This window comes from Amphibalanus amphitrite, unplaced genomic scaffold, assembly GCF_019059575.1.
Source record: "Amphibalanus amphitrite isolate SeventyFive unplaced genomic scaffold, NRLGWU_Aamphi_draft 000443F_arrow, whole genome shotgun sequence".
Lineage (NCBI taxonomy): Eukaryota > Metazoa > Arthropoda > Thecostraca > Balanomorpha > Balanidae > Amphibalanus > Amphibalanus amphitrite.
In genome coordinates this window covers 18,111-31,751 of record NW_024881937.1, presented here as the reverse complement: position 1 = coordinate 31,751, position 13,641 = coordinate 18,111, and the positions used below count along the sequence as shown (strand labels likewise).

Below are 13,641 nucleotides of genomic sequence, written 5' to 3'. Positions count from 1 at the left end.
TCTTACTGCGACCATCGGTTCGGAAGTTATACAGGAGGGCAGCATCTGTCCCCCCCTCCCCGGCGGAACGCGTATGGATGAATAGCCCAGCAGGGCGCGGGTTAAGAAATATTTCCTAACTTGGCCTGACTATAGCAGCCCCTGACTATGGGATTGCATGGACAAATAGGATCGCCGCCATTGAATGAAGAAACATAAATACCTAATGAATAAAAATTAACAGGCAAATTAACCCGCGCATGACTGGGGTATTTTCCATAACACGAGTGACTGAGGGGGTCTCTCTCTCTCTCTCTCTCTCTCCTTGCACGCCACGCGGCGGGCCCCCTAGGGGGCCCGACGCGGGAGCACGTCGACGGGGGGTTCGGCGCGCCCCACTCCTCGGAGAAACTCACTGATTTTATTGGCCGGCTCCTGGAAGATTTCACGGAGTGTTGGCGTGAAACCCCAGAGCCGGCCTCGGGTGCGGGAGTATGCGGGACACTCCGTTAGTAGGTGCTCGACGCTATCGGGCTCGGAGCATGCAGGGCAGCGGTCGTCTTCCGCCAGCTCCAGCCGTAGCAGCGTATCCCGGGTGAGTGGCGAACATCCGGTACGCAGTTGGGAGACCGTGACCGACTCCCAGCGCGTCATCTCGTCGTGCCCCGGGGTGGCAGCCGGAAACGGGTGGGCGTCTCGGGCGCGGGCGCGCGCCATCTCCACGGCGCACAGTGGGCCGATATGCCATTCTAGCGCGACAGGGCCTGAATCTTCGAACGGAACCCTTGGTTTTTCGCGAGTAATTCGCGTAAAAAGCAGCCGATCGCAACGAAACTTTCAGTACCCTCGCGATAACTACTTTTACAGCTAACCTGAAAATTTCATGACCCTGACCTTAATGATCTTTGACCTGTGACCTTCTTTCGAGACGATGTTTGGCCGGAAGCGCGATTCAGCGTATGTCGGCTCGCATTAGCCGCGGGTTTCCAGTCTTTTCTTGGTTTAAAGCGTTCAAACATGGGATATTATGTTGCTCCCATGCATTAGGGTGGGTGTCAAGGTCACCAGAAGGTCAGGTAAGGTCATTGACCTTTGATGACCTTGGTTTACTTTTTCGAGTTTTACATGCTTCTAGGCTAGTTTTTGGAGCTGAATTCGAATCTAGCAACCATTTGAACATTTACTATGTAGCTTTGGTGCCTTCGTAACATGTTACAAAGCTGTCAGAGGCGGTTGCCACCTACTGCAAATACCCGGCAAAACCCTTACTGGTTGACCTGACCTGACCTGACCCGACCTGACCTAAATGTATGAAGACATCATCTATGATCGTAAATAACATTATATTCGTGATCAGCACCCAAAAAACCCATAGCAGCCAACCTTCACGACGTTCTAACAGGTCCCGATTTTCCCGACTTTTGAGTCATTGACCTGACCTGGAAGGTCAACCGATGACCTAGGACCTTACAATTGGGTATCATCAGCTTCCTCTTGTCACGGGCAACACGCTCGTCTTTTCCGCGAAGCTCTAGCTCGATCAGGGGCGAAACGGCGGGGGGGGGGTCCAACGGACCCCTTCTATACGCTCGCGGCTGGAAAAACACCACTAGGGGGCGAGGGTTAAGCCAAATCTGAGGGCTTATTTCAGAAAGACCGCTAAAAGAGCAATTGAATGCACTTTTCCGCGACGATGTAGCTCTATGGGTCCCCGAGGTAAGGGCCGGTTTTCGAGAAATGTTGATATATGCAACATTTTACCTTTGATGACCTCTGGTGACGTGACCTTTGACCTGACCTAGAAATGACTAATTACTCCATCTGGAATTTCGGGCGCTCTTTCGAATGCCACTTACTACGTGTCGCTATGTGGCCCAAGAGCCGAGTTAGAAGGGGAGTGTTCAATCAACACCTCCCGGCCCGGCGCGTTTGACGCCGAGCACCGGTCCGGCGCGAGTTGATGTTTGGCTGCTACATCCAAAGTCGCAAAAAGTCGCAAAAAATGACTGTTGGATCTTGTAGTGCAATGAATCATTAGCCGCGTTTACATAGGGCTAGTTGCCAGATAGTGGAATTTCCACTAACAGAGGGTTCACAAGAAATACGCCATGGCCAATATCCTGGACGCAATTCGGTGTGCAGACGAAAATATGCATGTGAGTGCTAGAAATTCGTAAATTACATTATTTCATTGACTTTTTTTGTTAAAAACACGTGATGACAAGCTCAACAAATCTATTCATGGTGGCTTACGTGGCAAATTGGCTTTCCTTTGTGGGATAATGCCATTTTCATTAGCTCTACTTTGATTAGCGTATGACAGGTGTTCGTGTAAAATAAGCAATTTTACCTATTTCCTTTATCAGTTTGGTAGCTGAAACAGCTACCAATTTACTTCCACTATGACAGTTTCCAGTAACATATGCTACTGATTGGCTAATATTAGCCAATCAGATCTCTGGAGTTCCCCGCAGTGCGTTACAACTATGACGCGGCAAAGACATATTTGGACACATCATTTCTATGTTGATATGCCTATCTACACTGCATATTGGCCTTGCGTGGATGTCATCAAGTGAAATGTTTTGGCCTAAGGTCAGTGAGACGCTAGTCGCTACTCTTCTATACGCTATGCCCTTTTTCAATATGAAAACGGTGTCGTGTTCTGACTGCAGGCAACTGGTAAGTTTGTGCAGGTCTCACGTAAATAGGGTGTGGGGCGAGAGCGCTCTATTGCTTTTCGATCCAGCAGGCAAGGATTTTGTTTTTTTTTGTAAGGGAGTATAAGTTGAAGTCACAAATTTATTTAAGAGTTAGTACAGTTGTTTTGGTTTAAAAGTTGGTGCATTTGCCTTGTCAAGGGTATGGAACCTCAATATATTGCTAAGTCATATTTCCAGGATGTTGATAGGTATGTTTGGAAAAAGATGTTTTGATAATGTCGAGAAATGTAGCAAGGACATTCCTATCTTCCAATCAGTTGCTCGCTACAGTTTCATGATTTTAAGGTGTGCATGAAATAATGAGAAAAGGTAAAAACAAAAATATGAACAAAAATTTTGTTAATTCATGATGCATGATAGAAAAAGTAATTTTCTTTCGTTGATTAAAGCAAGGCTTGCGACTGAACCATAATGTGCATTGACTGCTGCGCAGTGTCCCAAAATTTGTAGATGTGGGTGGGAAACGACATAGAAATGCAAAAAGCATTTTCCACTCTCACCTCCAGTTTTCAAGCTCAATTTTCCACTCGCAATTCCACCGAGAAGGAGCAATTGTAGATAGATTAATGTTTTTGATCATTTTCCCACTATTCTTGGGCCTTACCTGACCGACAATTTTTCACTTTCATCCTTTTTTTGGTCAGCAATTTTCCCCTCTGACACCCAAAATATGATTTTGGTACACTGCAGTGCTCCGAGTACCTACAAAACCAACAGCATGATGAATGGCTGAATTCTGCCCGAGTGGCTGCATTACTTAGTTGTTTTTTCAATTCACCACACTCCTCTGTATTATGCAGGCATGGGAGTTATTTCAGAATTAAAATTAATATTCAATAATCTTGTTTATGAGACTCCTCACGGGCCAGACTGGAAAACATCCATACACTACGCCGGACGCCCGTGAGACCATTTTGCGCCGAAATTTCTGAGTGATTTGCGCCAAAAAATTAGGTGCCTATTTGTGCGAAAATCAAGCCCTTTTCATATAAAGCACATGTGCTCATATACTGATCAAGGCTATATCAACCAGGCAGAGTGTTTCGGGGCTTTGTACGCTATCCCATGTTTGAGCGTCCGAATTAGTTTTTATTTCCACGTAAACCCAATACTTCGACGGGAGCCAGCGAGGGCCCGGCAGCGGAGCAGCACGTGCTCCGGCACATCAGCCTCTTCTCGGCTCACGGTGCAGAGCGCCGCTGGGCACCGCTTGTCTGGGCACTGCTGGCACGCGGCGGAGTGGAGACAGCCGATTCGGTGCCGTATTGGAGCGAGCGGCCCCGGTGGCCCGCCCTCATCTGGTGCACCGAAATGGCATCCTCTCGGTCCTCTCCGGGGAGAGGGGAGCGGCGGCGTGCTCCCGAGGAGTGGCTTGAATAGTGATTCTGAGCAGTTGTCGCGCCACTGATGCGAGGCCGGACAATGAACCGCCCTGGTCAGCGATCGGGCGTTTGAGGGCAGGGCGGCCGCCAGTTTTGCCAGATCGTCCACGCTCTCATTCCCCTCGATACTGCAGTGGGCAGGAACCCACTGCTATTGCTTAACGACGCTTGGCGACGTTCAACAAGGTTTTCCATGCCTATCTCTACGCCGAAGGTTGAGGCCTCACCTGGGCGGCCGTTCCTCCGCTGAGTAGACTCAGGGCGGCTCGCCAGTTCGAGCACGCGACGACCGGGGCGGGGACGTGTCGTCCCGAAACCTCTCCAGAGCCGCCCGCGGGGTGAATCTGCTGCTAGATTGACCAGCGTACCGCATAAATTCGGTGACTGTCTTTCGCCAAAAATTTATGCGACCGCCCTGCACCGAAAAATTCTTCCGCCGCCATGCGCTGAATTCGGCGCATGCGAAGTTACGCCAGACGTGCGCTTAAATTTTCGGCGCAATCCCGCCACTACGCCGGACATATTCGGCATAACGTGTATTTTTCCAGTCTGGCTCACCGGTATGGATATGGCTGCTGGCAGGCTGTAGCCGGCCTTTGTCAGTAAGGGATTGGCTATGCATGGTTCTGTGCGTACATATGATTTCAGACCAAATTCTGCCCTAGCCCAGTATGCGCGCTTAGAATGTGGAGGGCATGCCAACATGTTCCTCTCAGCGGGGACTATGTCCTTGTGAACCCTTCCATTCAGAAGATTCAGAGCAAATTGATAACATAAATCCTTGGCTGGAGTGGTTGCTGGGGTGCTAAGACTTAAAATATGCGCTAATGTCAGGTGTCAGCCAGTAGCGGCGGAACACCTTCAATTAGGGGGGGGGGGGCACTGCCGACTTTTGGTCCCAGTCCCATTCTTTCCATGCAACGCCCATAGGGCTAATGTTAAAATGCCAAAGCCAAAGGGGGGCACGGCACGGTGCCCCGGTGCCCTCCTCGTTCCGCCGCCCATGGTGTCAGCTCAAGCTACAGAGCTGCCATTCCAGCTGTTCTAAACCCCATAATAAAGGTGGTATTTCTCCTGACAGCTGAATCCTCTCCAGTGACAGCTGATCCTCGCCATCTGATCTTCCCCAAAGACAGCTGACACTCCCTGGTGGGGGATGACCTTGCCCGGTGGCTGGTGGCAGCGAACTCTTCCCAGTGATAGCTGACCTTCCCCGGTGGGAGGTCACAGCTAACCCCTCCGACGGATCACCCTCCCGGTTCTGAGCCCCGGCGTCACTGCCTCCCATTGACAGACTTTTCTGGCGGCAGCAGAAAAGTACTCCAGCCCAGCAGACTCCAGCCGAGCCGCACCCAGTGACGGCCGACGCCGAGCGGCCGGTCGGCGCTCCAGACGGGCCGCGCCGCCGGCCAGCCCACCGCCAGGCACTGCACCAGTAGCGGCCGCGCCTGCCCGGCCAGTACCCGGGCCGCGCACACTGCGGCTGACGTGCAGCCCGCCGCCGCCGCAGTCGCCGACCCACGGACGGATACACGGCCACCTACGTCCGGCTGGCCGACCAGACCACCCTGACCAGGTCTATCCGCCGACCGGAGCTGGTGCTGCTCCTCAAACACCTGCGGCCCAACACGGCATACTCAGTTCCGATGAGCGCCTGTAACCGAGCCGGCCAGGGTCCTGCCAGCTCGCCCGTCACCGCCACCACAGAGGAGGGAGTGCCGGAGGTGGCGCCGCGTCAGCTGACCTGCCGGGTCGTGTCACCCTCCTCCATCGGTCTCAGCTGCCTGTGGCTGGCCGGCGGCGCGTGCTGGCGGCGCGAGGGCCAGTTCCCGGCCGACCTGGACGTGGCCGAGTTGTGCAGTCTGCTGCCGGTCACAGTCTACCAGCTGTTGGTGAGCGCCCACAGCGCGGCCGGCACCACAGAGTCTACCACCCGGCTGGCCATCCACGCCGCAGACGGAGCAATGATATCTCCGCTGCCGCCGCCAGAAAAGTCTGTCAATGGGAGGCAGTGACGCCGGGGCTCAGAACCGGGAGGGCGATCCGTCGGAGCGGTTAGCTGTGAACTGGCCACAGCCGGGTAGAGCCCACCGTACTCCCGGGACACCTGCTGAATCGTCAGCTGACTAGTGACGTCCTTAACTCCAGAGGTGCTGTCTTGGACGTGGAACCTGCCGCCCAGCTGGTCGGCGCTGACGCCGTCCCTCGTCCAGGTGACAGCCGGCGGCGGTGACGCGGTGGCCGCACAGGTGAATGAGACCGCAGTGTCCACCACCGGCTGCACCGTCTGCTGAACCAGCGACAACAGCAGCCGAGCCGGCAACGCTCCGATCCTGACCTGGGTGGTGGCGAGGTCATCGGTCACGTGACACTGGTACATGCCGGCCACGGACGGGTTGCCGCCGGTCAGCTGCAGAGCCGGCCGGCTGGCGGCGGCGGGCAGACGGCGGCCGTCCTTGAGCCAGATGATGTCGCCGGCTGCCAGGGGCGGCGTCACGTGACAGGTCAGCAGAGCGGGCTGTCTGGTGGTCACCAGCAGCTGACTGGGTTCGATGACAGCGCGGCGTGTCACTGTCACCTCCAGTCGCGTGTTCCGCGCCGCGCTGCCCACCTCCGAGCTCGGCGATCTCGGCATACGCCCGCGTCCCCTGACCTGATCCGGCGTACCACCAGCTGCTGGCCACTGACCTCGACATGACCAGAGTGGAGCAGCGGCGTCAGCTCAGCGCCGCGCACCTGTTGTTGTTGTTGTTGTTGTGGTTCCCTCCAGCCGCGTTACCGCGGTGTAGCCGTGCGGCTCTGGAGGTCCCTCACGGCGGCCGCCAGGGCCGCCACCTCTCCGTCGTCGCGGACGTCTTCCGGGCTCGGGAAAATCGTCCCGTACCTCCGGAGACGCCAGCCCATGAGGGCTGGGCACCGGAAGAAGAGGTGCCGGTACGTGTCGGCCTCCTCCCGGCACACGGTGCACCGGCCCGCCGTACAGTCGGTGTCAGGGCACTGGCGGCAATCGTCGGAAGAGTTCCGTCCAACCCGGTGGAGGTATTGGCGGGAGCCCGACCAGTGGCCCGCGCGGAGTTGGTGGACATCGACGGCCGACGATCTGTCCCTCGCCGCGACCGGTGGCCGCAGCCGGTTCCCCATCAGGGTCCTGTACCAGCCCTCCGGCCAGGCGGCGGTGGTGCGGTCGCGGGCCAATCTGACGGCCGCACGGTGGGCGGTAGCGACGTCAACCGGGACCGCCGCCTGGGGGAGCGCGGCCGCCTCCTTGGCGATCTGGTCGGCGCGATCGTTACCGTCGACGCCGCGCCGGCGGGCCGGCGCTGCGGGCCACCGTGCGCAGCGTCACACACTGGCGGTGTGGTAGGTGACATCCCATCGTCGCCGCGTCCCATCTCAGAGTGTAAAACATAGTGTTATGCCACTATTATTGATGCTCATTGCTCAGTACGATACAGATAATGGCACATAGATTTAGCATCATCAACTAGGAAAGCATTATTAGTCACCTGTCTTGTCCTCTGTCGACGATTGATCGTGCCACACAGTACAGTCAGTCTTTAAAAGTACCGCCGTATCGGTGCGGTGGATTTCCGACGGAGGAAAGGCTGTTTGATTTTAGAGTAGCCGGACCAGTGGACCTGGGGATGGATAAAGGCTCACTTTGGCTCAGTGACTCTCAACTTTAGCAGCCTTTCCTCGATCGGGCTTGATGGATCCACCGCACCGATGCGCGGTGCTTGGGATGTACATACAGTACATTGGCAAAAGCGTGTAGATACTATTGAGCAGCCTGAACGCCTAAAGAGACCCTCCCACCTTCAAAAAAGTTAATGAATTGGCATAAAAGTGATGTCCAATGGATGAGAGTGAGCAAAAAGGAATATCTACTGGTGTACATTAATTTCCATCGAAAAATATTCAATGTTTTTTTATAGATATTACACTTATTATTTATTTCCCGGGGCCTACGCTGTTCATACGAAGTCATTGGGAAACAGTTATTTGGTATTTTAAAAGTGCGACCGATGTTGCGCGCAAAGTAGCATATACCACCACTGCTTCTTGAAGATGTTAGGATGTACAAAACTATGGTCCTTTTAAAGAAGATAATGTATTTTACTTGACGAGAATGCTGCAAAAATTCCTCCTCTAATAATAACCGGTAATTACTTCTATGATATACGTATGAAGGTACCTATTTTGCAACTGTGTCAAAGCACAAAAGAACATCATTCTGACAGCTCACTGTGTTATGTTGAAATGGCAAGTTTGGTTAAACTTGGTCAGTGCTGAACTTTGATTTTAATTGCTAATTGTTTTTTCATTTCAGAGTGTTAATGGAAACAGACGACGCTGAGCTGGGGCCGGACGCAGCAGGCGACGGACGCTGTAGTGTGCTGGGCAAAATAGTCCAAGATGCTGGTAGCGGGTGAAATACGCAGCTGCTCGTCGTCTCCAAGAGCGCCGCGGACGCCGTGGACTGCGCCATCAAAGTCGACGGAAAGTCGGTTCCAGCAGCCGACCGTCTCAAACTACTCGGAGCTGTTGTGTTCGGGTATAGGGGGTGTAGACTTGGACCGCCTCTGCGGCCCCACCTCTGTGTGCCTGGGAGCGCCCCTGCCGGCGCTCAGCTGTCCGTGCGCGCCAAGCGGCGTGAGTGGCGCACGGGACGAAAACTGACGCTCGCCATACTTGTTTAGTTTTTGGAAGACTCTCTCGGCCCATTCGCACCGGCAGTAAATAAATCGCGTTTCTCTTAAGCTCTCTCTCACTCGAACCGTGAATTACGAACATAACATGGCGCGGTCAGTAGATGGTTCCGTGCGAGTGATTAGTGTATAGCGCGCCGTGATCTGTGACGATGAGTGACATTGAGAAACTGACGCAGCTGCTCCTGCAGCAGGCGAAGCTGTCGGCGCAGCGGGAGCGAGACTCAGCGCAGCGCGAGGAGCGGCTCACTCAGATGGTGGAGCGACTGGTCGCCGACCGACAGCCACCCGCTACCGTCGCTGCCGACGATGCCTCGGCGGCGACAGCCGCCCGGACGTCGGCTGCCGCCCCGCCCGTGCGCCTGCCTGCTGCTGCAACGCCGGCGCCTCAGCTGTCGTCCTCCACATCCCTGCGCGACTTCGCTGTATGGAGGGAGAAGCTGGACGGGTACATGCTTCTGACCGGCGCGTCCGCGCTGCCCGTCACTGCCCAGAGAGCTGCCCTTCTCAGTCTTCTCGACGAAGATTGGCACCGGGTGCTGCGCTATGGACTGACGATAGCGGACGACTCTCCCCTCTCCGCGGTGGTAGACGCAATGGAGAGTCATCTCCGTAAGCAGCGCAGTGTCCTGGTCGACCGCCGTTCGTTCTACGTCCGTGTCCAGGAGCAGGGCGAGAATTTTGAGGAGTTTCTGTGCGAAGTGAAGGAGCTCGCGGCATTTTGCGACTTTTGCACACACTGTTACGACTCACGCCTGCGTGACAAGATTGTGTGTGGCCTGCGGGACGAGGAGACGGTGAAGCGTCTGTTGGAGGATCCGGGGCTGGACCTCAAGAAGACGGTGGACATCTGCCGTGCGTCAGAGAACGCCCGGGCTACCTGCTCCGACCTCCGCTCACCGACGGCGTCAGTGAGCCGTCTGTCGGCATACCGCCGTTCAAGGTCGCGCGATGCGCGCCCCGCGGCTCAACCCGGCGGGCGTTCCGCGGGTACGGCCGGCGTGCGCCGCCCCCAGGCGCGCCCCGCGGCCCAACCTGGCGGGCACTCCGCGGGCGCGGCCGGCGCGCGCTGCTGCCGCTGCGGGCGGGCCACCCACGCAGACCCGGCGGCGTGCCGCGCTACTAGCGCCATCTGCAACTCGTGTGGCCAGCGCGGCCACTTTGCAGTGGTGTGCGCCCAGGTGGCGCGCGAGAGCGCCGCTGCCCCCGCCGAGCGCGCAGCACCGGAGCGCGCGCGGCCCGCGGTGGGGCAGCCGTCAGAGCCGCGCATCTGCCGTGTCATCAGAGACGTCTACGTGAACGGCATCTCGACGCGGCCGACTCCCACTGTGACTGTCCGACTGTCTACGCCGGCTGGTGTGTTCACCGTGCCGGCCCGGGCCGACTCCGGCGCCGAGGCGACAGTCATCGGAGAAGACAGCCTGTCTTCCATCTGCGTGGAACCAGCGCAGTTGGAGCCCTGCATCGGCCAGCCATTTTCAGCAGTAGGGAAACAGCCGCTCACCTGTGTCGGGTCGTTCCGGGCTACTCTGGAGCTGGGCGACCGATCGACCACCGCTGCCGTGTTCGTCATCAGGGAGCTGACTGGCCTGCTACTCAGCTGGTTCGACTGTGTGGCGCTGGGGATTCTGCCGAGGGATTTTCCGGCACAGATCCGGTCCGTCGAGGACGCACCGCGCCCTGCTGATGACGTCACGGCCTCTGTTGACGTCACATCCGCTGGTGACGTCACACCCTCTAATGACGTCACACCGTCTGCACCGCCGGCCGCTGCCGGCTCCGCTCGTAGCGCCAGCGGCCGCTCGGCCCCGTATGAGGCGCCGCGTGACAGGCCCTGTCCGGCCACCGGGACCGAGACGGGCGCGCCGGCGCCGCCGGTCGATGGACCCGGCCCGGCCGCCGGCCTCAGCGGTCCGCTGCCGGCCTGGGACAGCGACTCAGACCCACCGGAGGCGGTCCGTGCAGCTCATGCAGCCGCTCTGGTGGAGTGTTTCCCGCGTGTGTTCGGGCAAGATTCGACTCTTCGAGTCATGGACGGCGGTCCGATGACGATCGGACTCCGGCCCGACGCGTGTCCGACGTCGGTCACCGCTGCGAGACCGATCCCCTTCGCCTGGCGTGCCGAGGTAAAGGCGCAGCTGGACGACCTGCTGGACCGCGGCGTCATCGTCCCTGTGGACTACCCGACGGAATGGTGCCATCCCATTTCGTGCGTGCCGAAGAACCCGTCCGGGTTTCGACTCTGCGTGGACCTGACGGGACTCAACCGGTACGTGAATCGACCCACGTACCCCTGCCGGTCTCCTCACGATGCCGTGACGAGTCTGCCCGCCGGGCACCGGTGGATGTCGACTCTGGACGCCAAGATGGGCTACTTCCAGGTGCCGCTCGCTGAGTCAAGTCAGGACCTCACCTGCTTCATCACGCCGTGGGGCAGGTTCAAGTTCGTCCGCTGTCCGATGGGATGCAGTGCGTCTGGAGACGAGTACAACCGGCGCGGCGATGCCGCGCTCGGCGACATCCCAAACTGTGTCAAGATTGTCGACGACATCCTGGCCGTGGCACAGACGTACCGGCAGCACCTGCAGCAGGTGATCGAAATCCTCCGGCGCTGTGACGACCGAGGAATCACGCTGAACCCGCTGAAGTTCAAGTTCGCCCAGAATGAGGTCAAATTCTGCGGCTACAAGATCCAGCCATTTCCGGCCGTCATTTCCGGCCGGCCAGATCCGGCCGGCTACACCACCGACAATGAAAAGGCGCGCGCCATCGCTGATTTCCCGAGACCGGAGAACGTCACCGACCTGCGGTCCTTCATGGGTCTGGTGAATCAGCTGAGCGGCCTCACACCGGAGCTGGCTGGCTCGACTCAGGCCTTCAGAGACCTCCTCAAGTCGCGCCGGGTCTGGCGCTGGACTGAGCAGCACGAGGCAGCGTTTCTGCACACCAAGATTGTGCTGTCGTCACCGCCGGTGATGGCATTCTTCGACCCCCAGCTGCCGACCGTGCTACAGACGGACGCTGCTAAAACCCGAGGACTGGGTTTTGCACTGCTCCAGAGGCACGGAGAGGACTGGCGTGTGGTCCAGTATGGTTCACGGTTCCTGACCGATACCGAGAGCCGATATGCTGTAATCGAGCTGGAGCTGGCTGCTGTACTCTGGGCCTGCAAGAAGTGCCATGTCTACCTGGCTGGCATGCCCCACTTCGACCTGGTGGTCGACCACCGACCGCTGGTGACCATCCTAAACTACAAGCAGCTCAACTCGATCGACAACCCGCGTCTGCAGCGGATGAGAGAGAAGTTGTTGGCCTACAGCTTCACCACCAGCTGGCAGAAGGGATCGAGTCACGTGATCCCAGACGCGCTCTCGTGAGCGCCCACCAGCGACCCCGCCGCTGATGACGACGGAGCGGTGGACACCGAGGACGACCCGCTGCACGCCAGCGTCATTGCCGCGCTGCAGGCCTCCGCTCGATCGGAGGAGGGCGCCCAGCTGGCTCCGCTGGTCGACTCCACACTGGAGAGAGTCCGCGCCGCCGCGGAGCGCGACACCGAGTACCAGACTCTCAGCGAGCTGATCCTGGCCGGATTCCCAGAGAACCGGCACGAGACGCCCCCTGCAGTACGAGCGTACTGGGGCGTGCGCCATCAGCTGGCCATCGACGACGGACTGGTGGTCTACGGCGCTCGACTGGTCATCCCGTCCGCCCTCCGACGCGGTGTGCTGGAGAAACTCCACGAGTCACACCAGGGCGTTGATAGGACCAAGCGCCGTGCTCGGCTCAGTGTGTACTGGCCGGGCATCGACAAGCAGATTGCTGACACTGTCGCCGCCTGCGCTCAGTGCCGTCAGCGCCTGCCCAGCCACGCCCGGGAGCCGATGTGGCAGGAGGACGGCGCACCGACACGCGTCTTCGAGTCGGTCTCGGCCGACTACTTCTCCGCTGGAGGACGCACGTACCTGGTGTATGTGGACCGCCTGTCCGGGTGGCCGTACGTCACTGTGTGTCCCCGCACCGCCTCGGCGGACCATCTGACGCGGCAGCTCCGACTGATGTTCTCGCAGACGGGCGTCCCGACCGTGTTCCGGTCAGACGGCGGACCCCAGTTTGCATCAGGCACGCTCCGCCGGTTCCTCCAGCGCTGGGACGTACGGCATGAGATGTCGTCACCGCACTACCCGCGCGCTAACGGGCACGCGGAGGCCTGCGTGAAGACAGCGAAGAAGCTGGTGCTGGCTGCGTCCTCATCGGGCCGGCTCGACCAGGACCAACTGGACCGAAGTCTGCTCGAACTCCGTAACACGCCCCGAGCAGACGGACGGTCGCCGGCACAGGTGCTGTTTGGTCACCCGCTTCGCTCTGGTGTTCCCACGCACCACCGCGCCTTCGCTCCTGAGTGGCAGCGAGCAGCCGCTGTCTGTGAAGAAAAGGCTGCCGAGCTCCAGGAGCAGGTGGTCAGACGCTACGACGAGAGCACGCGCCGGCTGTCACCGCTCAAGATCGGCAGCCGGGTCGACCTTCAAGACCCCGCCACCGGCCGATGGAACCGGATCGGAGTGATCGTGGGCGTCGGTCAGAGGCGCACGTACCTCGTCAAGACCGCCAGTGGCAGGGTCCTGTGGCGGAACCGCCGCTACCTGCGCCCATACCGGCCCCTTCTGACAGAGCCCACCCCGCCTGTGGCTCCGTCCGCCCCGCGCGCGCCCCAGCGGCCGCCGCCGCCGCCGCCAGAGAGCACCGCGGTCGCCGCCGAGCGGGCGGTCCGACCCGCTGCTAGTGCGCCGGTTGTGTGCCGCTCGCCGCCGGTGCGGTCACCCGAGGTGGAGACGGCCGCCGCCGCTC

The 13,641-nt window shown here is 58.6% G+C and overlaps 2 protein-coding genes across 5 annotated transcripts in view; both read left to right on the top strand.

Annotated features, from left to right (window-relative positions):
• LOC122391545 (probable low-specificity L-threonine aldolase 2) overlaps nt 1-13,641 on the top strand; it is a 43,714-nt gene that overhangs the window by 14,236 nt on the left and 15,837 nt on the right. The window lies entirely within an intron of this gene.
• On the top strand, nt 2,530-8,966 carry LOC122391539 (Down syndrome cell adhesion molecule homolog). 4 transcript variants are annotated; one of them, XR_006258366.1, is made up of 2 exons: nt 2,530-2,661; nt 8,415-8,966. XR_006258366.1 is itself a non-coding variant. In XM_043385576.1 (2 exons), the coding sequence occupies exon 2, from the start codon at nt 5,731-5,733 to the stop codon at nt 6,097-6,099; it is 369 nt and encodes a 122-aa protein (XP_043241511.1). In that variant the 5' UTR covers nt 2,801-2,890; nt 5,398-5,730; the 3' UTR covers nt 6,100-6,534. The 4 variants fall into 4 exon arrangements, 2 of the variants coding, with proteins under 2 accessions (XP_043241511.1, XP_043241512.1); XM_043385576.1 differs by lacking the exons at nt 2,530-2,661; nt 8,415-8,966 and adding exons at nt 2,801-2,890; nt 5,398-6,534; XR_006258365.1 differs by lacking the exon at nt 2,530-2,661 and adding an exon at nt 5,311-7,444.

What these genes read in the sequence shown, in the direction of transcription:
- LOC122391539 (XM_043385576.1), top strand. Translation starts at nt 5,731, where the DNA reads ATGAGCGCCTGTAACCGAGCCGGCCAGGGTCCTGCCAGCTCGCCCGTC.